General features: G+C 44.7%; 2 protein-coding genes and 1 long non-coding RNA gene across 4 annotated transcripts in view; 1 reads left to right on the top strand and 2 right to left on the bottom strand.

Annotated features, from left to right (window-relative positions):
- LOC122417862 (uncharacterized) overlaps window positions 1-19,597 on the bottom strand; it is a 64,402-nt gene extending 44,805 nt beyond the window's left edge. The window contains exon 1 of the mRNA XM_043431714.1: window positions 19,488-19,597. The gene's annotated coding sequence lies outside the window, so the exon portion shown is untranslated. The remainder of the gene's footprint in view (window positions 1-19,487) is intronic.
- LOC122417871 (uncharacterized) overlaps window positions 1-22,258 on the top strand; it is a 25,866-nt gene extending 3,608 nt beyond the window's left edge. The window contains exons 2-3 of the long non-coding RNA XR_006262387.1: window positions 19,495-20,570; window positions 21,594-22,258. This is a non-coding gene — a long non-coding RNA (uncharacterized lncRNA). The remainder of the gene's footprint in view (window positions 1-19,494; window positions 20,571-21,593) is intronic.
- Window positions 21,924-24,971, bottom strand: Atf-2 (Activating transcription factor-2). 2 transcript variants are annotated; one of them, XM_043431709.1, is made up of 7 exons: window positions 24,711-24,971; window positions 24,503-24,593; window positions 24,258-24,403; window positions 23,863-24,140; window positions 23,578-23,785; window positions 23,137-23,488; window positions 21,924-22,827 (listed from the first exon to the last, which is right to left on the bottom strand). In XM_043431709.1, exons 1-7 carry the CDS (start codon window positions 24,759-24,761, stop codon window positions 22,442-22,444), a joined length of 1,512 nt encoding a protein of 503 aa, XP_043287644.1. In that variant the 5' UTR covers window positions 24,762-24,971; the 3' UTR covers window positions 21,924-22,441. The 2 variants fall into 2 exon arrangements, with proteins under 2 accessions (XP_043287644.1, XP_043287645.1); XM_043431710.1 differs by having other exon boundaries at window positions 23,578-23,776; window positions 24,711-24,970.
- Window positions 24,972-25,060: the final 89 nt, after the last annotated feature.

Here is a 25,060-nt window from a genome sequence, read left to right as displayed (position 1 = left end):
AGCTAGAGCCTGGACGAAGGATTTCGTATTTTGTTGGAAAAAAAACCTGTAACGAGAAACCGAAAGTTCAGCACCTGAGGAAATGAATTTTTGTTAAAACTGCCGGCATTTTTTTAAATCTCTATTTTTACAAATCCTCTGTCCAGGCCCGAACTGTTATTATAATAAATCCATGCTATAAATTTCGCATGGATCGGATTAATAGTTGCGCCATTTTGAGAAACTTTTTGATGAAAAAAATTGTACGAGTACACGATCACGTGTCCTAACGAACACACCGTTCACACTTATTTTATAAACATTTATTTTATTGTCGAAAAAATCAAGAAAATCGCGTTTCGAAGCCCAACGAGGTCACTGCCGAGGACTCGATCAATCCCGACCCCTCCTCCAATAATCTCTCCTCAAAAACCTTTGAAAAATCAACTCAAAGAAATCCTGCTGAATGAAGAGCCTTTGTACGAGCTGCACTCGGCGATCCTACGCAAGTGAGAATGGAAGAGAATGACGCGCAAAACAGGCAGCCTCGACAGGCAGAATTTACTCGAATGTGGGTTAGCGAGCGATCCGGGATTAAATGAGGCGCCTCGGGCTCCGAACTCGTATAACGCGAACCAACCCCGCGCCCCCGATGTTTGCCACCTTGGCAAGTTTTCCCTCTAATTCGTAGGGCAATAAAAAAGCTTCCAAAACGGTTTATGAATTATATCGGAATTTTCTAAATTCGACAGAAGCTATATTGTAAACTTGAAATTTTGAATTGGCCATTTCCGAGGGTGCGTTATTTTTCTCCCGAAAAAATGAGCGAGAATTCCGCACCGAGGCAAGCCTGCCGGCGACACTGAAAGAGTTAAACGCCAGGAGAAAAATTAATCCTAAAACTAGGAGCTCCCGAAGAAATGGGAGGCTGAGCCAACCCGAGCCGCCTCGCATAAATGCGTCGCCGCGGCGCAGCGCATTGGGGAACAAGATTTTTCCGGGGGCTTAAAACAATAGCAAAATATTCGCTGGTACGTATGCGACGGGGCATGAATCTCGAGACTGCCGATGGAACGAGGCTCGCGTATTCACCGAGAGAAATAAAAAGGCGGAGCGGCGGCGGGGGTGGCTGAGTGCACACATGCACGTGGTTCTCGATACGCGGATATTCGTGCGGGGCGCGCGAAGACGGGGCGAGAGAGACTAATTAAAAAAACGCGTTGTATGGAGCGCCGGGGTGGGTAATGAGGAGGCCCGAGCTCCGGACTCGCTTTTCGCCTCCGCCTTATTAATTAGTAGCGTCCATTATCGAAGAATTCATACGCGTTACATCGAATTTCACTAGTGCGAGAGGCTGCTTCATTTTTTCGCCTCTGCCTTAAACACGCTCCGAGCTGGAGCGAAGAAAGGCTTTCGGAGTTGAATGGAACGAGAGAAAAGCGGGAGCGAGTGCGCTCGAAAATGAATTTACTAATTATTTATTCATTAATTCGCGTGCTGGCTGAGGTTTTTATCCCGAGTCGAGAAATCATTTTATCCGCGGCGCGTTCCTGGTGCACTTTCATTGATCACCGCGAGGCGATGCCTCGCTCGCAGAGGCGACTTTTCAATCGAGCGGAAAAATAAATTGACAGCAACGCTCATGCGAAGCTCCCTGCTTTTTTCTTTCCTCGCAGTTGCGACTCGTCAAATGCGAGAGCGAGCGCTATTGAGGCCATGGAAACTAGCGCCCTCGCCCGTGCACAACAAAACGTGGGCAAATAAACCGACGCTGCTAACCCAGAACAGAACGCCGCAGCGCTCTGGCCTCCTGACATTCAATGACATTTTCCTAATGTCGACAGCTCTCTCCCGATCTGCCGCCCCTCTCAGCACACCCCCGGGACATATTTTTCCGGCGCGGAACGTTCCGCTCCGATCCCCGACGTTCGCTCATCCTTCCCTCCCGGAGACACTCACTCCGCACTTCCCTTTGTCGAGGGGAGACACCGGCGAATACGAGAGAGGGAATAGATGAACGCGATATCGATTACCGCTCGCATTCCCGTTCAACGCATTCCTCGAGCTTTCCTAACTTCCGGCTCTCTTTGCCGCGAGCCTCTGAAAAACCCTTCGTCCACGAAAACTGCCGAACGCGCGCTCCGAGCAATTCGCTCGATCGGAGGAGACCCAAACGAGATGAAATTTACAAATTTTTCACGAAATTTTCAAATTTTTGTTGAAATCGGTGTTTTGTATATAAAGTTTCTTTTTTTTTATTTTGTTTTTATGTTACGAGAAAATTAATATAATAGAAATAATTAACAAACAAGGTTTTGGGAAAAAGCCTTTATCGCATTAAAAAACCCAATTTATTGAACGAATTAAATTTAACAAAAGATTAACAAATTGAAAAAATTATGGTGTGAATATGTGTAGTATGTAAAAGTGTGATGAAGATTGGGAGGATATTATTCTCGACTCCGTGGATTATTACGAGGAGGAAATTATTTTCGACTCCTATGGACTTTAGTAAAAGTCGCTTTTATCGAGGGTCAGACCTCGGGCTTTGGATCGGCTGGCCAGACCGATCGCTGCCTTGTATTTTATTGTGATTAGTTGTGAAATGTTGTATTGAAATATAAATTAATATTGAACGTTTGTACTGCACGTTTAAACGTTACGTGTATATCGCTCGAAGTCTCGCGATGAACCACAGCAACTCTTCTTTTATTTTCTTCTCGTTACTAAAACAAGATTATCATTCATTTATTTTTTATATATATAAATATATATTTACAGCGATTTCTTTTGAGCGTATTTTTTTGAAAACCGTTTCAAAATAATCCTGAGATCGTAATAAACCAGTGGAATGTTTATTTAAATTTTGTAAGACCGAAAAGTGTCTTGAAAACTATTTTTTATTTATAATTTTGAATTTTCGCGCGGAAACGCTAACCGCCGTGTTGTTTCGGTTTGTGACGTCACTCCGTCAGCAAACAATGCGGTTGCGAAAGAGCAAGTAACAAGATTTGTCAATACAATGAGTTATAATAGTACATAATTGGTGTCTCGTGCCTGAATGCGATAATACGAGTGTAAAAATGTCACAAAAATTGTGGATTCATCGCCACCATCGACATATTTATCATTGGTAGGTTTGTACTTTTTGCTTCCACAAAACCGTCTTCCGCGATGCGATTTTAATAAAATTAATGATAAAAGTTCACAAACGTACGCAACAACTTGTAAAATTTGAAAAAACACAGAGCCCACGATGAGAATCTAGATTGTTTACTATCGGAGTGACGTCACGTTGGAATCGAATATGGCGGATGGCGTTTTAGACATTTGAAAAACAGATGAAAAGGGACGATTATTAAAATTGAATTATAAAATTAAGATTCCATTTTTATGAATAAATATTGACGTTTCTCCTTTCCTTTTTACGAAATCTATCATAAACATGCATTTTTATATATTTTTTAACCCTATTTTGGCTCAAATTTCGAATCACTGAATTCGGGGCGGGGAGAAATTGATTTTTACTGTAAAACTGCGTTACTCGAGGTGCGGACATCGCGTTTGAATACTCGGCTCGAAATAAAAGAGCCACGAAAGTAACGAGCTCGAAAATTTCTTACTTTTGTCAAAATTGTTGTGACAGTTTAGTCATAAATGCCGAATCTCTGGCTTTGGGACGATGGAATCGATTTTAACTGGAAAACTACATGGCTGGAGGTGCGGACGTCGCATTTGAATATTTGGGTCGAAATAAAAGTCGGATGCACGTGCATACGGCTTCGGGCATCGATCCGAGTCGCTCTGCCTCTCTCAATCTCTTTTATCCGCCGTTCCGGTGGTTTAACGTCGTAAACAAGGAGATTTGTTGGAGGGGGCGGGTCGCCGGAGAAGAAAGTGTGAAGAATCTTCGACGAGGCTGTCGCAGGTTAAAGAAAAAAAAGGTGCGAATGGGGGCTTGTGAGGGAGTCGTGGGAGCAGTAAAAGGGGATTGAAAGTCGGGGGAAAATGAGCGGCGGGGCTTTAGCTTATTGTGATAAATTCGTAATAACACGTTCGTATCGATATTCGATAGCGCGTAATTAAATTTTCATCAAAAACTTTTAATTAAATTTCAACGTTCGCACACGCGTCGTGCGAGTGCGATGAATCGTGGTGTTTCGAGGTCGCGAATATTCCGCGAACACGGGAGAGACCTCGTCGACGAGGAGCTTCGGATTTTGATGGAAAGGATTGAGAAATTCGTCCCCGAGTCGTAAGAAAGCCAAACGAGGACGAAGCTTCGGTGAAGAGCGTGTTGCGGCGACGGGAGCGGAGCGACACGCGCACAAAAGAGAAGAGAACAAAAAGCAGCGCAGTTGGGAGGACACGATCGCAAGAGTGGGCTTGAAAAAACCGGATTTCTCGTGCGGAAAGGAGGCTCCGATGGACACTCGCGTCCGAGATCTGCATTGCGAGTTTATTTTTTAAGGATTTACTTTTCCATAACAATGAAATAGACCTCGAGGCGAGGCATGGAAGAAAAATAGTCGCCGCGCTCGCGCGAGTCACTCCTTTACAAGTTTTTTCTTCTCGTCCTCCCCGCTCGTGGGTTTAATTCGCCCTTAAGACTTCCCGGTGGACTCGCGTCGGCGAGTTGGCCCCTGCGATCGACAAAGAGAACGTGTCCATTGGCCAATCGGCCGGCGGACTTCCGGCTGAGCTCTTTTCACTATTTTGCTTCGGGATTCGTCATGCATGCCGAGCTCAAAGAGGCCAAGAGCTCTTTTGCTCGGGGATCCCAATCAGGGATCAAGAAACATGGGGGAACGTTGATGAAAGACACTGAGAAAATTGCTCCTCGGGCCGGGGCTGCGCATGCCAAAAACTTCGATTCCCCGCATTTGAGACTTTTCAACGTGTCGTGTCCGCGAAGACCGTCGCGAAGGGACGAGTTATCAAGGACGAGTATTTAAGGGATGTAAGCCGAAAGAGCTCAACTCCAACTCGATACTTTTACAACAAGTTAACAATAAGTTTATTTAAGAAGTTACTAATTCGAGGTTTTATTGCCTCGAGACCAATCGCTACAATTCTCGTCAAGGACTGTCGAATTTTTTGTTACTCGATAATTTTATAGATTTGGGGGTTTCCCCTTCTCGTGCGAATGTAACCTAGACTTCATTCTGGAAGTTTCGATGTTGACGGATCGACGGTCGATGCGCTCGTTCGGGAGCATCGATATTTCACCACTGCTGCGTTTCCGCTGAGAGTGCTTTATTTGTTTTAATGACTGCGATGTACGGGCGCAACAAACGTAACGACGAAGAAACGAAAAAAAAAAAATCACCGAATCCGCCGCACCAAAGACTGTGGCGATTGCGAAAAACTGGAAAACGCACATTTTCTGAGTCCCCCCGGGCTCCGAATCAACCCAGCAGAATCCGCTCCAATATCGGATACAACGACTGCGGAAGTTTCCATAGCTATAACGTCGTTAGAAAGAGGCCGCGCGCACGAGCGTGTGTGAATCCGCGAGGATTAAGGGGAGAAAAAGAACGTCGCTGACCCGTGTCCAACGGTATAAAAGCTGCGCGAGGTAGAGGCGCGGAGTGCGGGGGGGGTTTTACATGTAAAAGTCTGACGCGTGCTGCATCGACAAGAGCTGCAAGGTAAACGCTCGTTTCCTCATTAAAATGCCAAACATTCACGCCCGCTAGCCCGAGCGACTTCCTAACCCGCCTAATTCGGTATTTCCGTGAGTTGTCTTTGCCTTCCTACACGCGATAAGCGTCCCCCGCCGCGGCGCTCCGAAGCCGTTAGTGCACATGTGTTCTGGCTCCATCTGCGACGTGTCGCCAGACCGTTTCGTTTCTAGAGCACGCAGCGTTCGAGTGTCAAACAGTTTCGGGACTTGAGTATTCAAAAATAAAAAACAAATAATAACTGTTGGAAGAGAGCGAGCGAGGTTGGGGTTGGGGGTCGAGAAAAACAATATCGAGAAGTTCGTCAAGGAAAAGCGCGAGTTTTAGCTCGCCCCGCGGTTGATATTCCACGCTTTTATCTTCCTTTTTAATTTTTTATTATTATTTTTTTTTTTCTTTCTTCCTTTCTTTCAATCAGCGCGTGTATTCCTCGTTAACGTTTCCCGGCGTGAGCGCAGTTTTCTACGTCTCCGAGGATTTTTTGCGGCTGCAATCGTCGGGGCTGCGGCGGCCGTGTTTATTGAAAGGAGGAGGCGCAGGGGGGGATGAAAGGGAAGAAGCAAACGTCGCGAGGTCTTGCGCCGCCGGGAGACAATGTGCGCTGGAGACGATGAGAGCTCGGTAAGGATGGAAAAAATGATAAAAAACGTGGCAAACCGATGGAGAAGGAGAGAGAGAGAGGGGCCGAGAGGAAAAGATGAAAAAAGATATTGTAATGGCTGGCAGAAGGATCGCTCGGGGTGGGGGCTGCGGAATGAGAAAATACTCGATATAGGCTCGCGAAGCGTCACACGCATTCTCCTTCCGCAGCCTGCTCGATATCGTACATGCAACTTTCCGCATCCCTCGCGCCCGCGGAACCTCTCCGGAAAAGGAATCCCCTCAATTCCCCCCCCCCCCCCCCCCCTCGCTCCCGTGCTCCGACGTACGTACGAGCGCGTATATTTATAAATATACGTATATAGAGGGAGAGGCATAAAACAGAAAATATTGTATACACCTCGGAGTGTCCTATCCCTCGGGCTTCCCTATCATTTATTAAAAGCTCCGCGAAGCTTTTTTTCCTTCTTCCTGCCCCCGCGCACACCTCCTTTATATTTCCTCATTCCCTCCGGTTCCCTCAGGCGTTTTACTTCGCCCTTCCCAGCTCACGTTTATACCGCACCCCCCGCACCCCGAATAAAAAGTTTGCCCATTAATGCGGCGACCGCGCGAGAGAGAAAGAGAGAAGGGGACAAATTCCTATTCAGAGAGTATTCAAAGATGTTGCATTGTTGCGAATTGGAGAGCCTCCCTCCCGCGCCAATGCTATCGAGCCCCCCCCCCCCCCCCCCCCCGCGCCTCATTTGAGCTCCTTTTTTTATTTTCATTCCTCGCGCTCTTTTATTTTTTCTCACTCTCCTCTCTTGGCGCACTTGCTCTTTCTTTGGCTTATTCTTTTTTCGAGTCAGTCTCTGTGCATGCGTGCTGCACTCCGCTGACGTCTCCGGTCTTAATGGACTTTGAGGACTTATTATTCTCTGGGCGTATAAACGCTCTCTTTATTTGTTAAGCGACCGATCGAATGTTGCGAAGAGGCGCCAGCACCGCGAGGCGTTTTTTCACTCGAAGACGGAGGCTTCTAATGACGAAATGATCTCTCGGATGCTCGCGGCTCGAGGATCTGCTCCAAAATCGATGGAGCCACGCAGCTTGCAAACCTTAAAGAAGAGGGCCGAGAAGAAAGGCCGAAAAATTCGGGATAAAATCGGAGGAAATGGGCTCCAATCGATTGCCCGAATTCGGGCAAGTGGAAGCGGCTCGAACCCCCGAAGAAGCTTTTCTCGAGAGCAAGCTCCGCGAGGCTCGCACGGTCCCGCGGAGCCGGGCGATTTCAGCCCGTGAAAATCGAGCACGACGAAGCCAGAGGGCTCGAGCCACGGAGAGCGTTCGCGGGAAGATCGCCCGGTGTAGGGTTTCGTGCGAGTGTGCGTGTCGAGCTCGAGGCTTTTGTTGAGCGTCGCTCGGAAGCTTCTCGTTCTTTTGTGCCCGCTGACAAAGCCCCCGAAGAATCCATCCTCCGAATGTGGAGCAGCTGCGGCCCGTCGAGAGCGGCCGAGCAGCGCAGGTCAGACTCTCGAGGCTGCGAGCCGATCCGAGAGGCGTCTTGAGAGCTCTCGCGCGATTCCGCGCGCATTATTTCTCCGGCTCGAGCCTCGGGACGCTCCGCCTTGCCCGGAAAGACGCTCGCTCCGACGTCTTTTTATTCCGCTCGTTTGATCGAGGAGGAAAGCCCCGCTTTTCGGCTACTCAACGGGAGATATCGGGCTCAACCGCGAGGCTGTCTCCCGCGAAACCTCGCGCCCGACTCCTCCGTCTCGTTCGGAATAACACTAAAGCCAGATCTGCGCGCGGACGCGTCTACGCTTCCGTGGATACGCCTCGCGGGCCGCGCACACACGCCCGCGAGGAGCCCTAACAGCGATGACCTAACAACCGAGGCAGCAGACTCTCAATTAAAATGCCTCGATCCGCTGCTCGGCCACTTCGAGGCCGCGTGTGTCACAGCCGCTTATACGCTTCGGCGCAGCTAATAATATTAACGGACCGGAGCACACACTGGCGCGCGTACTTCGAGCGTTCCGGTGACCAGGGGGGCTCGAACTTCGGGGAAAGTCCGTCGTCGTCATCGATTTCGGGATGAGCCTTCGGAAACGACGCTGAAGTTTCCAACGTTGGAGTCCCACGAAATGAACGAAAAAAACGTTTGTAAACGACGCTGAAGTTTCCAACGTTGGAGTCCAACGAAATGAACGAAAAAAATGTTTGTAATTCACCAATTTTTTATTTCACGAATCGTTGGTGCAGCTCGAAAAACTACGAATCGCAAATTTGGCAGGGAACAAAATAGGAGAATTACTGGAATAATTGGAGAGTTTATTTCGATCAATTCGTTGGACTCCAACGTTGGAAACTTCAGCGTCATCGTTTGTAATACACCAATTTTTTATTTCACGAATCGTTGGTGCAGCTTGCGAAACTACGAATCGCTACGAATCGCAAAAATATCGCAGAGAACAAAATAGGAGAATTACCGGAATTATTGGAGAGTTTTTTTCGATCGTTTCGTTGGACTCCGACGTTGGAAACTCCAGCGTCATCCTTCGCAACGAGACCCGTTTACGACGATTCGTTTGTCGGATCGTCGAAAGGGGACGAAGAAAAAACTCGGACGCGTAAGAAACGGTGCGCGGCGTTTGTAGGAGCCAACAACGGTCATTAGTCGATGAAACTTCGGACACCCGGGCCAGGACACGCGCGCACCTCCGCAGATGGGCTTTCCTCGAGGACTCTCCCCCGCGTTTGCGTGTTTATTGGCTGCGCGAGGGAGCCAATTTATTTGCTTTTCTCTATAGGGCTGTGGTTGTTGGGGCTCGTTGATAATCTTTGGGAAGTCTCGTATTCGGGGAAGTTGGAGCCTTGGGCTTATAAATAGTGGAAATGAGATTGGACGAGTTTTCGTGGGCCGTATCTCGCGAGCCGTTGGCCCCTCGAGAAAAAGCTCGGGGCAGAATGTGTGGGGAATTTGCCCCTCTAAAAATTGGCTTCTTACGATTCTTACCGTTTTTCCAAGCGTTGACGAGATATCGCGGAAAAAGCGTGCGTGGAGTCGTTCGGTCGATGATAACTCGAAAAATAAGGGTTGTGGGGAAAAAACGTTTCGACGGAAAGTTTCAGGGAATTGAATTTTCCGTGAAAAAGGTCCCCGTCATTCTCCCCCCGGGAGGCCTCCTTTGCGAGGTATTAGCGGAAAAACACGCTTTCCAAAATGGCGATCGACGCTCCCGACTTCAGTGGAGCCGTAAGATAATGTTCTCGCAGAACAAACCCTCGGAGAGGAGCAAGCGAGGAGAAACTAAACTCAATTCGTTGGCGACACAGCGCGAAGAATTTTTATTCCCCCCTTCGTGCGATTTGCTCGTCGCATTAGAAGCGGCCCTGCTCGCTGCAGCGCGGGAGGGGAGAACCGCCGACAGAATAATTGCTAGGATGAAGCTACGACGGAGCGTTTCACTCGAAAAAGCACGAGAGAGAGAGAGAGACCAAGAGAAAGGGAGACAAAAAGTGCCTTGGGCTGAAGAAGCGAAGGCCCTAATGGATTCAAGAGTCGCGTCGTCGTAATATGACGAAAAGTCATCCCGACACCTTTTAATGCCTCGGAGAATCAGGCGAATTTCGGTACACGGGGGAAGCTTGTCGGTTTTCATGTACCAGTCTCTCTCAGCAGTAAACCTCGGAGGCCGAGACAGAGACTCCGCTCTATAAAATGCAATAAAGTTTGCCTCGACGGGGGGGCGTCTGAGAAACGAAGGAGTGATTCGTTTAGCGCAGACTCGCAAAACCTGGCAATCGGGAGATTAGTTTTTAAAATCTGACATTTCGCACGAAAGCGAAGGGAGTGGAAAAGAGACGTTTTGGAGCTGGGAGGGAAAGAGGCCGGGATAACGGAGCAACAGTTTCTGCACGACGTTGGGCCCGCGTACACATCGGGGTGGCATTAGCAGTGGCAGCGGTGCCAGCGCTGTGAGCCGGAGGAAGGCTTCCCCGCGACTCGGCGCCGCTCGTCAGCCCGTAACACATCCGTGCTTTTACGTTTATTTCGTCGAAAGATGGAAAAGCTTCCATCACAACCGGGGGAGATAATTAAAAAGGGAGAGCGCGAGAGGACGTTGCTCGTGTGCCCGCGGAGATATTAAAAGAGAGAGGCGCGAGCGAGGAGCCTTTGCGGATCGCGGGAGGCAACGGGCTCGTCGCCGCGGGGCGGGATGAGATAGAAAAAGTGGAAGGGGCCGCATAAAGGTAAATGCGAGCCCTTATCAACGAACCGTTATCGCTTTCGAGCTCTGCGGAACACGTTGGACCGCGAAGCCGTGCTTTGGGTGTTCGCAGCAGCCCCAAGCTGGCCGAGGCTCGTTACGGTTTCCCGGCGAGCAACTGTACCGCCGGCGAAAATACATCCGGACGAATATGTTTCTCCTCGTACACGTCGCGTCATAACGAGCCTACGACGAGGCTTATTTGCGAGGAAGTACCGGGGGCGGGGGGCGCGCGGAAAAACGAGGCCGTAAAGAGAAGCCTCGGGATTCCGCATAAGCGGGAGAAAACGTTCCGTGTCCCGTGTGCGTGTGCGCGCGCCTGTGTTGGGCCACTAGAAAGCCCACTATCGGGCTTGTTCTCGTGGACAGGAAACAAGAGTGCTACGCGTGTGGAGGCCCCACGGGGGCGAGTCGCCGGAGGGAGGAAAATGGCTGAGAGGCAGAGAACGAGGAATACGCGGCGGCTGGAGAGCAGAAACCGGGCCAAACGAGAAAACGAGGGAGTGAGAAAGAGGCTGCGAGGCGGAAATGGAGGAAAGCTGGAAGGGCGCTCTCCGCCGTGAGCGGGCTCTGAAAACTCTGTGTACCTGGGGATCTCATCTCAAGGTACTCGAAAGCTGCGCACAAACAGCCCGGCACACATCTTCCGACGTTCATATCGGAACGATGGGCTCAGCGTCCGCTGATACTCGAGTCCCGCTCGCTTCCGCATCTGCGGAGACTTCCCGGAGCTCTTGACACGGGCAGCGCGGGACGGAGGCTCCGATGCTTCGAGGCTTCGTCTCCAAGCTCGCAGTGGGAATTTAAGGATATATTGCACAGGCGATACAATCTTGCCGTGCTAAACCATGCTAAAAACATAAAAAAATTCAAAATTATCAGAATTTAATAAAATTTGGTGAACATATTCTTTAGTGCCAAATTTGACAATACTAATTTTTTAAGATTTTTCTTCTGCACAGTTATCGAGTAATTGATCACTAAAGTTCACGTGTATAAGCATAGCGTTTCCGGGCATAAGAAATCTGCTTTAATGCGTAATTACTTGATAACTAAACAGAAGTAAATTTTGAAAAAATTTGTGTTTTCGCACTTGATGTTGAAGAACATTATCACCAAATTTGATCAATTTCTAATTATTTCGACTTTTGTATCATTCACCCTTAAGAGTATGGATCAGTCGATTAACCTCACTTGGAATTTTTGAAATTGAAATTCTCTGACACGGTTTGACCGATTAAAAAAAGGCTCTGTCAGCCTACGCAGAACGATGGCAAAAATCGACTGACAGAGCCTTTTTTTAATCGGTCAAACTGTGTCAAAGAATTTTGATTTCGAAATTTGCAGCTATCTCTCTCGCACTCACGGTTACGATATACCGACTGATCCATCCTCTTAAGGATATATTGCACAGGCGATACAATGTTGCCATGCTAAACCATGCTAAAAACATAAAAAAATTCAAAATGATCAGAATTTAATAAAATTTGGTGAACATATTCTTTAGTGCCAAATTTGCCAATACAAATTTTTTAAGATTTTTCTTCTACACAGTTATCGAGTAATTGATCACTAAAGTTCACGTGTATAAGCATAGCGTTTCCATATATATAGGTATACATTCCGGGCATAAGAAATCTGCTTTAATGCGTAATTACTTGATAACTAAACAGAAGAAAATTTTGAAAAAATTTGTGTTTTCGCGCTTGATGTTGAAGAACATTATCACCAAATTTGATCAATTTCTAATTATTTCGACTTTTGTATCATTCACCCTTAACCGTACAACTCATGTGCCTTTTTTCATACCGTCAACCTCATGACCGGGGTTTGAACGCACCCCAATCTTTTTCTGCTTATAAATCCGGTCCTACGATGCTAAACTGACTTTATCCTACACCACTTTCTTCGTTTTTTTATAACGAAAAGAACGATGCTCGATAAAACTAATTTCAATTGAATTTATATATTAAAAAATCCGTCGATAATCAGTCGATAATGTCGCTTGTTAGGACGGGAGCGTAGTTTGAAGCTCGCGTGCTGGGGTGTGCTCACACCCCAGTCATGCGTTCTAGGGTTAAAAAATGGGATTTAGGAGGAGTTGGAAGAGCGGCTTTTCGCAAGAGCCCGACGGCGACACCGCGCGTCTTTAAGCTCCGCTCGCTTGCACTCTCGCTTCTCTCTCTTTCTCTCGTTGCTCGACTCTCCCCGTGGATTATTCAACGGCCGCGATCCCCGCCTCCCTTCTTACTCTCAACTGCCGACGCTCGCGCCCCGAACGCTCTCGCACACCGAGAGCCAGAGAGATCACGTCGCTCGAGACGCGCACCGCAGTAATTCACAAACGAATTAAAAGATTGGGCCCAATTGCCTCGTCCTGTATCGAACCGAACGGTGCCCGGCTCCGCTCACGCGTTCAGCCTCCTCGCAGCGGGCTTGCGATCGAGCGATCTCAACATTTTCTCATCACTTTCCAGGAAGCCTCCTTCCCACTCGCATCGTTTTTTCAATCGGTCGGAAAACCTCCCAATTATTCCAGCGGTTCTACGATTTCGTTCCCCGTCCATAATCTCCCCTTCGTAGTTGACCGATACTTCGTCAAATAAAAATCGGGCGATTGCAGAAGTTTATTGAGCTCCGTTTCGAGCGTTTCTCGCCCCTCGGCACCGTCGGTAACGAGACCGAGAGGAAATCGCTTCCCCTCGGCCCCTCGAGGCCGCTCGAGCTAGAGCCCTCGCAGAGTCCTCGCCTCGATCGTGTCGGTCGCGGTGACGAGCCGGTCCGCGTATTTTGCGAAAAATCTCCGGACTTTTCCTCCTCAAAATCTCGCCTCCTTCCTCGCAGCATCCCGCCCGGTCTCTCTCTCTCTTCCCCGAGTCTCTCGCTCTTTCCCGGCGCAGTCTGGCTCGCTCCCCGGCCTCCCCTATTTCAGTACCCTCTGCCCCTGCCCCGGCGCGCGTCTCTTCCGCGTTGGCATGGCAACTGCTCTCTTAGCCGAGCACCAGTAGCAGCACGCAGGCGAGACCACAGTCCCAAAAACATTGACCTTACGAAACGTTTCCTCGCGTGGTGCACGCCGCGCTGCGAGCGAGCTCGCTGCGACCAATTCGGACCGCGACGCAGCGACTTTCCTCGCTTCTTTAACGCACGCGTCCCCCTCTCTCTCTCTCTCTCTCTCTCGACTCCCATCGCTTCCTCCGGCTTTCGAGGCCGATCGGAGATTATGCGAGCACGGATCTTAACGAGTCTAGGGCGAGCGCGGGCCTGTGCGTACACTCCCAGATAAGACACTCCCGGAGAGCCCCGAGAGAGCACGAGCTTTTGTGTCCTCCTCGACTCGCCGGCGACTCGCTCTCCTTCCCGCAGCACACACGGCCTGGAAATCACTTTGCTCTGTGTGCCGCGCACATCGACGAGGTGCAAGCAGCCCGGAGATAAGCCGGGGGGAGACCGATCTCCGGCGTGCAGCCAACTACGTCGCGCGCCTCCTCCTCCCCCGTGCGAGACCACATACGCGTATATTAATATCCATTTACTCTCGCTCTCGGCGCGAGAGACCCCTGCCATGTGTTCGAGCGCTCTCGCTCCGAGGGAAAAAGAGAGGGGCTTTGTCACGTTGCGTTTAGTCATTCACTCCGAGTCCCTCTACATGCGCGAGACTTTATTCAATCAACTTAGTACTTTCGGTTTCGGACGATTCTCTCCCACAAGCCACTCCGCGCCAGAACGCACTTCTTGCTTTTCGCTTCGCGAATTATACACGATTCTTCCGGCGCGAGCTTTCGCGCCCAAACTTTGGCGGGCAGGGCTCTCCCAATGTTTTGGAAACTCTTTACCGAAACCTTGCCATTTATTAGACGAGTCCGAATTTCAGGCTTCTGGGAATGCGAATGCACAACGGGCTCGGAAAAACGCACGATTTTTCACGATTTTTTATGACGAATTTCAAAAACTCGAGTTAAATACAATTTTCAGATAAAACACGGCGATTCGCACGGAAATTATAAACTTTCACAGATCGAATCAACGAATAGACTTTTTTTCATACTCCCTGCTGTGCTTTTCGAATTGAAAGAATTAAGGTACGACTGGACGGATAGCTCGACCAAAAATTATCAATAATAATTGTTGCCCAAAAGTTAATAACAAATTGTTTAAACAGTTAATTATTCAATCATTTTGCGGTGGCCTATTGTTTTTTTTACGAATCAAATGTGTGTATTTTTCCGAACGCTCGTGAATTTTTTCAGGATTTTCGTCGATTTTTCAAATTTCTCGAAATAATTTTGAAAAAAATTTTTTTAAATTTGAATTTTCGATATGTTTTAGAAGACATGGTTACCATCAGTTCTGAAAAGTCTCAAGGTTACTGGATCAAAAATGTACAAATAGAGTCACTTGAAAAAATTAAAAAAAGGGAATTTGAAAAATCCACGAAAATTCGGAATAATATGATGAGCACTCAGAAAAATGGGCACGTTCGATTCGTAAAAAAAAAAACAAGGGTTTACTGTAAAATTTTAAAAAAATTATTTATTTAAACAATTTATTAATAACTTTTGGGCAACATTATTATTGATAATTGTAGTTCATAACTTTCCAAATGTTGCTGAATTCTTTCAGATTTTTATTGCATCGCGGAAATTCCGATCAGGTACAATTTATCGGCTGGGCTATCCATCGAGTAATACCTTAAACTTTGGCCTCCGATCTTGTTGCATTTAAGCTACACATTTTGTATCTTCTTATGCTCTGGTTTTTTGTAAATAAAAATAATAACGATTGAAATATTCTGATGAATAAATTAATTAAGGAAGTTGAGGCATTAGAATGAAAATGATGTCACCGCTTTTAAACCGATTGCATCTTATAAAGTGAAGTGTAAAAAAAAATCAGTTAAATTTTCAGACAGTTTAGGAGCGTCGTTGCTGAGAAAAATCAATAACAATTTGGCCCAAATAACATGTAATCTTATGGAAGTCAAGACACATTCAGTGATATCTCCGTTAAAAATGATGCTAAAAATATGAAATTTTTTTGGGCAACATGAGCAAGGCTTGCTGAATAATGCCAATTTTTTTCAGATTTATTAGGAGATTTGCTGAGATTATATTAATAATAATCTGTTTCCCGTGCAGTTTTTTGAGGCTAGGATCGTCACCGTTCGTGTTTTCGACTGAGCTTTCACCAGTTTTTCGTCTCTTTTTCCCCAACTTTTCTTTAAAGTGTATGCAACATTGCCAAACTGTAAACTGGCCTAACTTTTGAAAGGTACAGGTCATAACTTTTGGATAAAAAAAATGACTGTACAGCCTCAACTTCCTTAAAGTGGTTCATGCACGAAACGATTTGCTTAAGGAAGTCTTTTAATTTACACAGACTTTGAATAGTCGACTGACGCGCGTGTCAAACTTTAAGGGGGTCGTCTTATTGGTTATTGAGATAAACGTGCTTCAATATGATGAAAAAAAAGGGATTTTAGGAACTGTGCTTAAAAAATCGTTCATCTTTCCACGAATTCTTACGAAGTTTATGAAAAACAGTAATAAAGATGTGAAAATCGTACCCATTTTTTGATGGAATTAAAAAATAAATAATTCACGCGTTCGAAGAGGTCGCAATCGAAAGGAAAAAATAAATGAAAAATGCTGGAAATTGAAATTTTCAAAGGGGAAGCTTCAAGCATTGTTCTAAAAGCTTGAGAAAGCAACTTGTTACTTTTAATCTTTTTTTTAATAAGATTTCAACTTATTTATCGACTTTTAACTATTCCAAATTAATTTCCAAATATTCAAGCCGATTTTTCGAAAAACTCATATTTCCGTAAAATTCGAAAAATCATAAAACTTCAACCGCTCGACCGATATTTCCCAAATTCAATACCAACCTTCCTATTATGATAATCTATTTATGAAAAAAAAAATTAGCAATAAATCCTCAAATTTCCGGAAGTTAGAGCGTCGACAGCCTTTTTTTAAAAATTTCAAAACGTCGTAGGATTCGTATTTTTTTTCGAATTCTGACAAAATTGTCAGAGCAGAATGTAGAGCTCGTTCAGATTGACATCCATGCAAAACGGTAGCCCTGCATCTCAAATCGTTTTCGAGTTATAAGCGTTTTAATTTTGCAGTCCCACAACACACACACACACACACACACGCACATACACATCCGGACATTTATTCTAGACATGATTTTTCGATGTTTTGGGACATTTGGAGGACATTGGCATTGAAAACTGGAAAAAAAAAATGTTCATCGTCACATAGCTTTTTCTATGAGGAAGCAAAAATACGTCAACTTGCAATATTCTCTGAAATACAATAATTAAATAATTAATTTTCGAAAACAATTGGAAACGCTGTCGGTAAAGAGTCTCTGCGACAGCAAAACTCGTCATAACATAAATGTACTCGTCTCATTGTAAACTGCCTTAAAGATTGAACGAAATTGGTAACGAGCACTGGGAACCTCACATTTGTTTATTTCAGCATTTCGTTTATTCTTGACTTGGCCCATTCCTATTTATATGTTTTTATTAAAACTTTTATCTCGATCCATTTCCCTTAGCGCTCTCGAATGCGATTTTTGAGACGAAAAACTGCAGTATTTTAGCCAGGGACGAATGAAATTTGGGGCCGAGTCGCGGTGATGGATCCCCGATTAATTAACGGCTCTCGTAATTTCATTCGACAAAAAATAAGTTGGACAAATGTATTTATAGTTTTGAATGAAAAACTCTGACACTGATTCAGAGTGTTAACATAATATATTTAATTATGAAGTAAAAATCGAGCGAATTATAGACGGACCCATAAAAAAATACGACTGTTCGGGCGATCGTTGTAAAATGTATGTCGAGAGTGTTTATTGACTACGGAACGTAGCGAAATGTCCTCCGCGTAGAATTTCGATTTTCCAGCCGTTTGGATTTGGTTTCTATCCCGTGGAATGAGTAGAATGCGGTTGGAAGAAAAATGGGCAAAGTGGGACGCGCGAGAGTGTGTTGGCTGATAGCGCGACGAGGTTGTATCTGACACGAAAGGCGGAATCGAGTGTCTAATAAGGAGATAAAAGAGTCGCCCCCGGCGCTGTTTTATCTCTGAGGCGAGGCGAGTCTCGCGCGAGAGTATTTCGATGCGTTTTGACAAAAGTAACGGGCCCGGATTCTGTCGCCGTTCGCTTCGAGTTTCCACAATTACGCGAGCGCCATTTTCTTGCTCCAAGCGGAAAAATAATGATCCGATTTCGTCTCCATCGCGATTTCGCCCGAGCGCGTACGATTGTCTGCCGATGAGTCTCATTTTGTATTTTCCAGGCCGCGGAATCAGCGAATCCCGCTGCAAGTGGGCCGCATTGACTCGCGATCCGAAATCGCGTCTGGCTCATCATCGAGAGACATCGAGCCAAAAGAATTCGGTCAACCACTGAAGCCTGCATCTCGAACCGCGACCCAATTATCCCGCGCAGCGAACTTAAAATCGCTAATTAACTTTTCCCCTTAACGACGATCGATTTCCAATCGAGCCAGAACCGAGCGATTCCCCGCGGCTTTTCTCCTCGCCGCAATCTTCATCTCCAAAATCCTAAAAATATCGAGTCGAAAAACTCCAATTTTCGTCATTAAATTTACTTTCGAATCGATAAAAAACTTAATTATTACGTTGATGTGCAATTCGTGACCAATTCAAAAACAGCAATCGTATTCGTCACTCCCCCCTTAAATTATTACTAAAAGAACCACAAAAAGTCTGGAACTGTCAAAGAAAAAAATAAATAAATGTGAAAAAAGTGATAAAAATGAATTCGCAGTAGATTACTGCGAAAAAATGCGTGCTGCGAGGCATCGATAGAATTTCCAATGAAAAAAGAGAAAAAAAAAACAAGGAAAAAAAATGCAGGAGCGTCGAGAATCTTTTGAAAGAAACTCTTTATCGTTTAATCGGGAGTATATTTGAAAGTAGCGTTGTGCAATCGAGCGATAACGCGCGCGCGCGCGCGCGGGCTCTTGTGCGTGCGAGACTCCGGAGAAAAAAAAATAATTAAAAAAAAATATATCTACGCGCGCGTATATTCGGCGGTAAGGGCGAGAGACGAAACGCGTATATCCGTGGGGTCGAGCGGCCGAGTACGTGTAACAAAGATATAGGGGTCAACACGTGGGATCGAGGCAGCAGAGCCAGCAGCTCCGGGGCAACGTCTCATTTCCATATGCTCGAAGCGCGAGCGAGCGAATAGTAGTCTAGAGCGAGGACGACGGTTAGGCATGTGAATGAAGTAAAAAGCATGAAATTAACGAGACAAATAAATGCTGTGTGCGCGGCGCGAGAAAGGCACGAATTTGTTGTGTTATTTTCCAGTCGTTCAACTCGGATGAATAAAACATGATAAATGTATTGAGAAAGCGATTGAATCGCGCTCTGTGATCTTCTTTTATAATATATTGATTTTGGGGGGAGAAAGAAAAATCGGATTTATAGCCGGAATCGAGTGAGCAGGGGATTTGAAGAAAACGTGACGAAGTACACTTCGAACGATTTACAGAGTCAAACTTTTTTGAATACAATGGAAAAGGAGAATGAAAAAAAAACGCCTCGGCTATTTAGCATTTCGTCTGTCCCAGGGCAAAAGTCTCGGTTGTACGTTTTATATATACAAACACATTTCGATAGTGTATTCACCTTGACTCGACCCCTGGACGAGTAAACTTTGAAAAAATATCTTTCTATATCTGTGTATGTATGGAGCGAGCGATAAAAAAACGACCATACTAATTCCTGCCTACGGGCCACATTATCTGGGCATATCGTTGTTTCATCGAGTCATATAAAACAGACGTATTTCCTGTTATGTTCGAAGCTACTACGGTAAAACCCGATATATATATATATTTTTTTTTTTTTAATTTTTTTTTTTCATTTCCAATACAACCAAAGTTCGGAGAATAATGGACTTCTACTTTGTTTACCTTTCAGACGTTCGGGGCGTTCCTGGAAAGTCCAAAAGTCGTTGAGGGTGACAAGCGTTAGAGCCTTTTTCGATGTGCAGCTGAACTCTGTTTGTCCACACTTTGTTAAACACAAAAAAAAAACACGAATTCGCGAGAGCTACTTCCAATTTGGAATGAGAAAAAAAAACAGACAACGCGCGCTCCCGTGCTACGGCTCGTCCCGCCAAAAGTTGATCCCATGACCTGCCACTTCCGAAGTCGAGCACTTCAGTTCTGTCGCAGACATTACGAAAATTCGTTCGAACGCACACATTTTTATGAGATGGCAAGAAAATTAGTCTCTCTGCAGTCGAAGAGCGAACGTCGCAGGAATCGTATCGCTGCGGGACCGCTCGAACCACGAATTGCTTCTCAACTCTTAATATTCCCTGCAAAGCGGTTTTTTTCTCGCACAAAGTGTCAAGTTTTCACAAACGCGGTTGAAATTGCCGGAAAAATCGCGTCCGATATTCGGAAAAATAATTTAGTGATCGAATACATTTGAAATATACAAAAAAAGATGGCGAAACGAAGAATTCATCACGCGCGTGAACATGTTTCCAAAAAAGGACGCGCGGGTGCGCGCGCGCATGGGCCGCGCGCGAGCGACGAAGCCAATCGTCGCAGAGCTTCGCAGCAATCGCAGTTCACAGTTCGCACTGCTCGAAGCTCTCCGAAGCTCATTTTCGCCAGTTGACGATCGTCTCTCGTATGGGGTAGTTCGCGTCTTCTCATTTTACTTTCATCTTCAGTTTCGAATTTTCGAATTCTTGCGTATCGTCGAAAATTGTCAGAATGTCTTTGTTCGCGATTGTGGCGCGAGAAAAACGAAATAAATAACTTGTGCAATCGTTGTCTACGATTTTCTAAGATACACGCCTTTTGCAGGTATAAAGTCTAAAGTCCGGCGCTCTCATTGTTCTATATCTCGTGTGTGAAGAATAGAAAAAAAACACCAAATGAAAAACACGTGACCGGCGCGACAAATTTGTTGCGAAATTCTATGCGTAATAATCGACGGATTAATTTCGGCCTGTCGTGACCCCCGGCTCTGCTATTTTGGTCAGTTGTGCCTTTATATATATACAATTTTATCCGAAAATTATTTCCGTTATTCGAAAACTTCGTAAAATCTTAGAAATTGTCCTTTCCACCCTCCGTCTGGGGATTCGTTGAGTGATCCGAGCCCCACCCCCCCATCATCATCCCCTTTCGTATTTTTCACGCGTGATCCTAGAATTCCAGACACTCTCACGTCACCGATAAATTCAAATTTCTTTTTATTCGATTTTTCCAACTTTTCGAAAACGCAATTTTCTCGTTATCAAATTCTTCAAGGATAAATACTCCAAACATTTTTTCGAAGTTTCTACTTGATGGAACGACAACGGAATCCTTGATTTTCGTTTCGCTTTTTTTTTTTTTTTTTGTAAACTTCTTATCGGTTCATGATTCCGCGTTATCGGGACAGGAAAACGGTTTGCAGCGCTTCACTTTCGTGCGCAATGCATCCACTGATACGAGAATTCTTCAATTAATCAAAATCGTTCGAAAGTGAAAGAAAAAAATAATAAAGTTGAATTATTTTCGATCGATTTCTCATATTTTGATAATTTGTGATTCGAAAATTTTTTTGTATTACAAATCATTGAACCCTCCAATCTCCTCTCACTGGAAACGTTACGAGATTCCCTTATCTATCGAAACGCTTGAGCCGATGAAGAATTAAATAAAAATGAGGATTTGCGTTCCAATCGCGTTGACCGTAACTTTTTTTGTCCTGCCCGATGTTTTCGAATATACGAATTTTTTTTTAATAAAAATTCAAGTGGTCGAGCATCCAAAACAAAGTTATTTTTGCACAAAATTTCAATTAATAATTTTCTAATCTCATGTTACTTTCTTCAATTCTTATGAAATTATTGTTTTCATCGATCGAAATATTTTTAACGTGGCATAAAAATGTTGAATTCTTCATTACTTTGTTAAGATTTGATGAAAAAATTTGTTTTTCCCAATTTTGTTAACTTTCTTTGTATTTTCATGAATCATTTTGATAATGACACATTTTTTTACTGTTCACAGTTGAGTATTGTATTACTCTCAAATGGGAAAAACGAGCTGTGGCCTCAATGAGTCGCTGCATCAAGAATGGCAGAAAGGAAAAAGGCTGCACACACGGCCTCGTATGAAACTGGATCCTATTAAGGATTTTTTAACGTGACCACAGTCCCTTATCATTCTCCTGTCCGGTGTTTATGTTTATTCGCTACTGGACGGAGAACTGATAAGGGCCCAAGGGTTGCAGAATCATCAGAAATTTTTCCTCTGTATGCTGATCCAAAATTCTTGGCACATCAAAAACAACAAAACACTCGGCTCAAGAAACCATCCGGGAAAAAAAGAAGAAATATGTCGAGTTTTGAGAATGATTTTTATTGTGTGAAAAACAAAAAGGGAACCTGAATTCAGTTCATCATTTTGGTCTTGGTGGAATGAGTGAAAAAAAATTTTGTTGGATACTCGCAATGCTTTTGTGGAAAAATGACAAAAATTCTCGGGTTCTGGACTAATCGGGGGGGTGGCCTCCTGAGAAATTTCGACAAGAAATAATTAAACTTTGTTCTTCAATCTTGTAACAAGTTTTTATTAAGCTATGCATTTTGTATCTACTTATGCTCTAGTTTTTTGTAAATAAAAATAAAAACGATTAAAATATTCTGATTAATAAAAGAATTACCAGATTCTCAGATCCCTGAATTTATCGATTGAGCTAATAACGACATACCATAATCGAATGTGACAGTAGCAAGAGTTATGGCAAATGCATGTTATTGGCCTCTCACAGCGACGATCCGAGGAACAATTTTCGAGCTTGAAATTGGGAATGAGTCGAAATCGAAATCCTGGAGGAGGATTTTTTAGTGATACGATCAAGTCCCCGTGCACTTTGAAGCAGCGTTTTCTATCTGTAAAATCGTAGGATTGATGTGTATGATTTGTTGCCTGGGAGCTGATTTTACGAATTCTATTCTTTTGTGCGAGCTGTCAACGAGGACGATTTTCTTCATTTCGTCTTCGGGAATCGAGCGGACGTCCACGATTTTTACAGCAGACAGATCGTTCACGACGAAACTTTGCTTGGCTTCAGCAAGTTTCGGCAAAATTGGTGGATTCAATGAAATTTTTGGGATCTTCGGCGCTATCGGAGTTTCGCTGGTACTAATCCGCTTCACACGCGTCGAAATCTGCGGTTGACTCGAGCTCACGATCGTTTCAACTATTTCCGCATTTTTCGCTTCTAATCCTATGACTGCACCTGCGATTTAAAAAAATTTCAGTCAAATCTTCAGTATCGCATCGATTCAACTGATTAGATTCGAAAAAATGCATGAAAATTCTTCAAAATCCACGAGAATTAAAATTTCTCGTGATAATGACAAAAAAAAATTGGCTCAATTCGAACTTTTCCTTGAACCAAAGATTTTCCAGTTATTCAAATGGAAAATTCCATACAAAATTTGACAGCGAATTTCGAAAAACATAAAAAGATTTTTCTACTTATCGAGATGACAAAAATTTATTACATTAGCTTATTTTTGGGAATCGATTGAGTAGAAAATCTTACCCTTTTCCATTGATTTCGTAATTGGACAATTTTGATGCGCGAACAACAAAGTCCTGAGCCTAGTCACCTCGGATCTAAGAGCTTTGATCTCGAGTTGGAGAAGCGCGTTTTTTTCGTTGGCATTGGATGCAGCTTTTTGAAGCTGCTGAATCCAAGCTTTTCTCTTGGCTCGAGCTCTCATCGAGCTGGCGCGATTCCTGGCAAGAACATCCTGTTTTCTGCATTGTTCCGAGTTGGGAAAATTTTTTTCCGGGCTGTTTTTATTGCTTTTTAGTTTTTCCACGTGGTCGGACGAATTTTTCGAGATCTCGTTGCTCGGCGAGCTATTTTTTGTTAGAGTTTGTTTCAGCCGCTGAAAATTCAGATTGATTGACTTTAGCATTGAATTATCGATTGATCATGCCTTAAAGTGCCTTCAAATGATGATTGGGAATGACTCACCATTTTTGCAAAATTCAGTCTGTTTCCGTTGCTCGATGGATTTTTCTTAATTTCTTTGGAAGGTTCTTCGACCTTGGTTTGAACGTTTCGAATTTCAATAGCATCGACTTGATTTTCGCAGACCGGAACAGTGGAGAGCTGCATCAACTTGCCATCGGCTGTTTTGAGCAACAATTGAACTTCCTGCCCATTGATGGACCTGAAAAATCTTTCTCCATTGAATTTCATCACGCCTTTCAGTAATTGCAACGATTGCAACATAAAAGTTAAAATTCGTAAACTTACAAATTCGTGCAAGCTTTTGTAGTTTCAATGATTTTAGGTGCAATAAATTTAGTGACTTCTTGAACGACGATTCTGTTGACAGGATCGGCTCTCTTGGACTCTTCGAGTTTTTTCACTTCCACAGCAGCCTCGTTTTTAGTGCCGTCATTTCCATGTTCCCTCGACAGGGTTTCACTCTCTTTGGGATTGTCAGCCGAGGGCTCGACGGTAGTCATCGAGGTTTCTGGCAAATTGGGAAAAATGTGTGGCGTGTGGAGCGTGTCGTCGGTCCCGACTCCCTAAAAGTTTGTTATCCAAAAATAGTAATTGAATCACCTCCGCAAAAAATGTCCAATGAATCAAGTTATTGTTCCGTATCATTGACTCGATAAATTCTCAACAAAACTTCAGTAGACCTCTGGCTCGGAGAGAGCGACAGTTTTCCCATCTTCGACAGCCCTCCTGAAAGTTTCTTCAAAAGGGTTGACGTTCTGCAAGTCTTGAAAGAGTCCGACTTCTTCGCAATTTCTGATGAATCTAGTGGGCGTTGGAGTTTGATCGGCTGCGAATGATTAAAGCTCAAAATCAAAAGTTCGGAGGTAAAAGGTAAAAAAAAATTGAAGGAACGATGAAAAGAATCGTGAAACGTTGTTTTACATACCGACAAACGTGTTTTTCCCATTGTTGCCAAGATTCAAAACCATGTCGTGTTTCTTTTTGTGCACAACGAGATGATCCTCGTTGGTGAAGCTCTATAATAACATAAAATTCACATCAAAATTTATTGGAGCCCAAGTTCAAAAATCCGAATGTTTCGAATGACCCGAAAGTGTGAAATAGTTGAAAAAATCAATTGAAACGACACTCACCATGTTACAGCCTGGCGAGGGGCAGGCGAATGGTTTTTCCGATTCCCCCATACCGTGATTATTCGAATAACTATTGTTATTATCATCAAACGAGTCTCAAGTAGCGAGAATTTTTGCGGGAACGACCATAACACAACGCAAATAAGCGAGAAACTCCTTCGCTCTTGTTTTTTTCTCTTATTTCGATTTTTTGACAGCTCCGGGCTAAAAAAAAACTATTTGCCGAAAGCCTCGTCGGCCGTCGCGGGGGGACATGACACATGGCGCCACCTCGCAGACGCCATCCTCACTCGCAATCCAATTTCGTGTCCCACCAAATGCTGACCATCGGTCGCTAAAAAAATAATTCA

Source organism: Venturia canescens, chromosome 11, assembly GCF_019457755.1.
Source record: "Venturia canescens isolate UGA chromosome 11, ASM1945775v1, whole genome shotgun sequence".
In the NCBI taxonomy this organism is placed as follows: domain Eukaryota; kingdom Metazoa; phylum Arthropoda; class Insecta; order Hymenoptera; family Ichneumonidae; genus Venturia; species Venturia canescens.
Note: the sequence above shows the minus strand (reverse complement) of the source record. Positions and strands in the feature narration are given on the sequence as shown.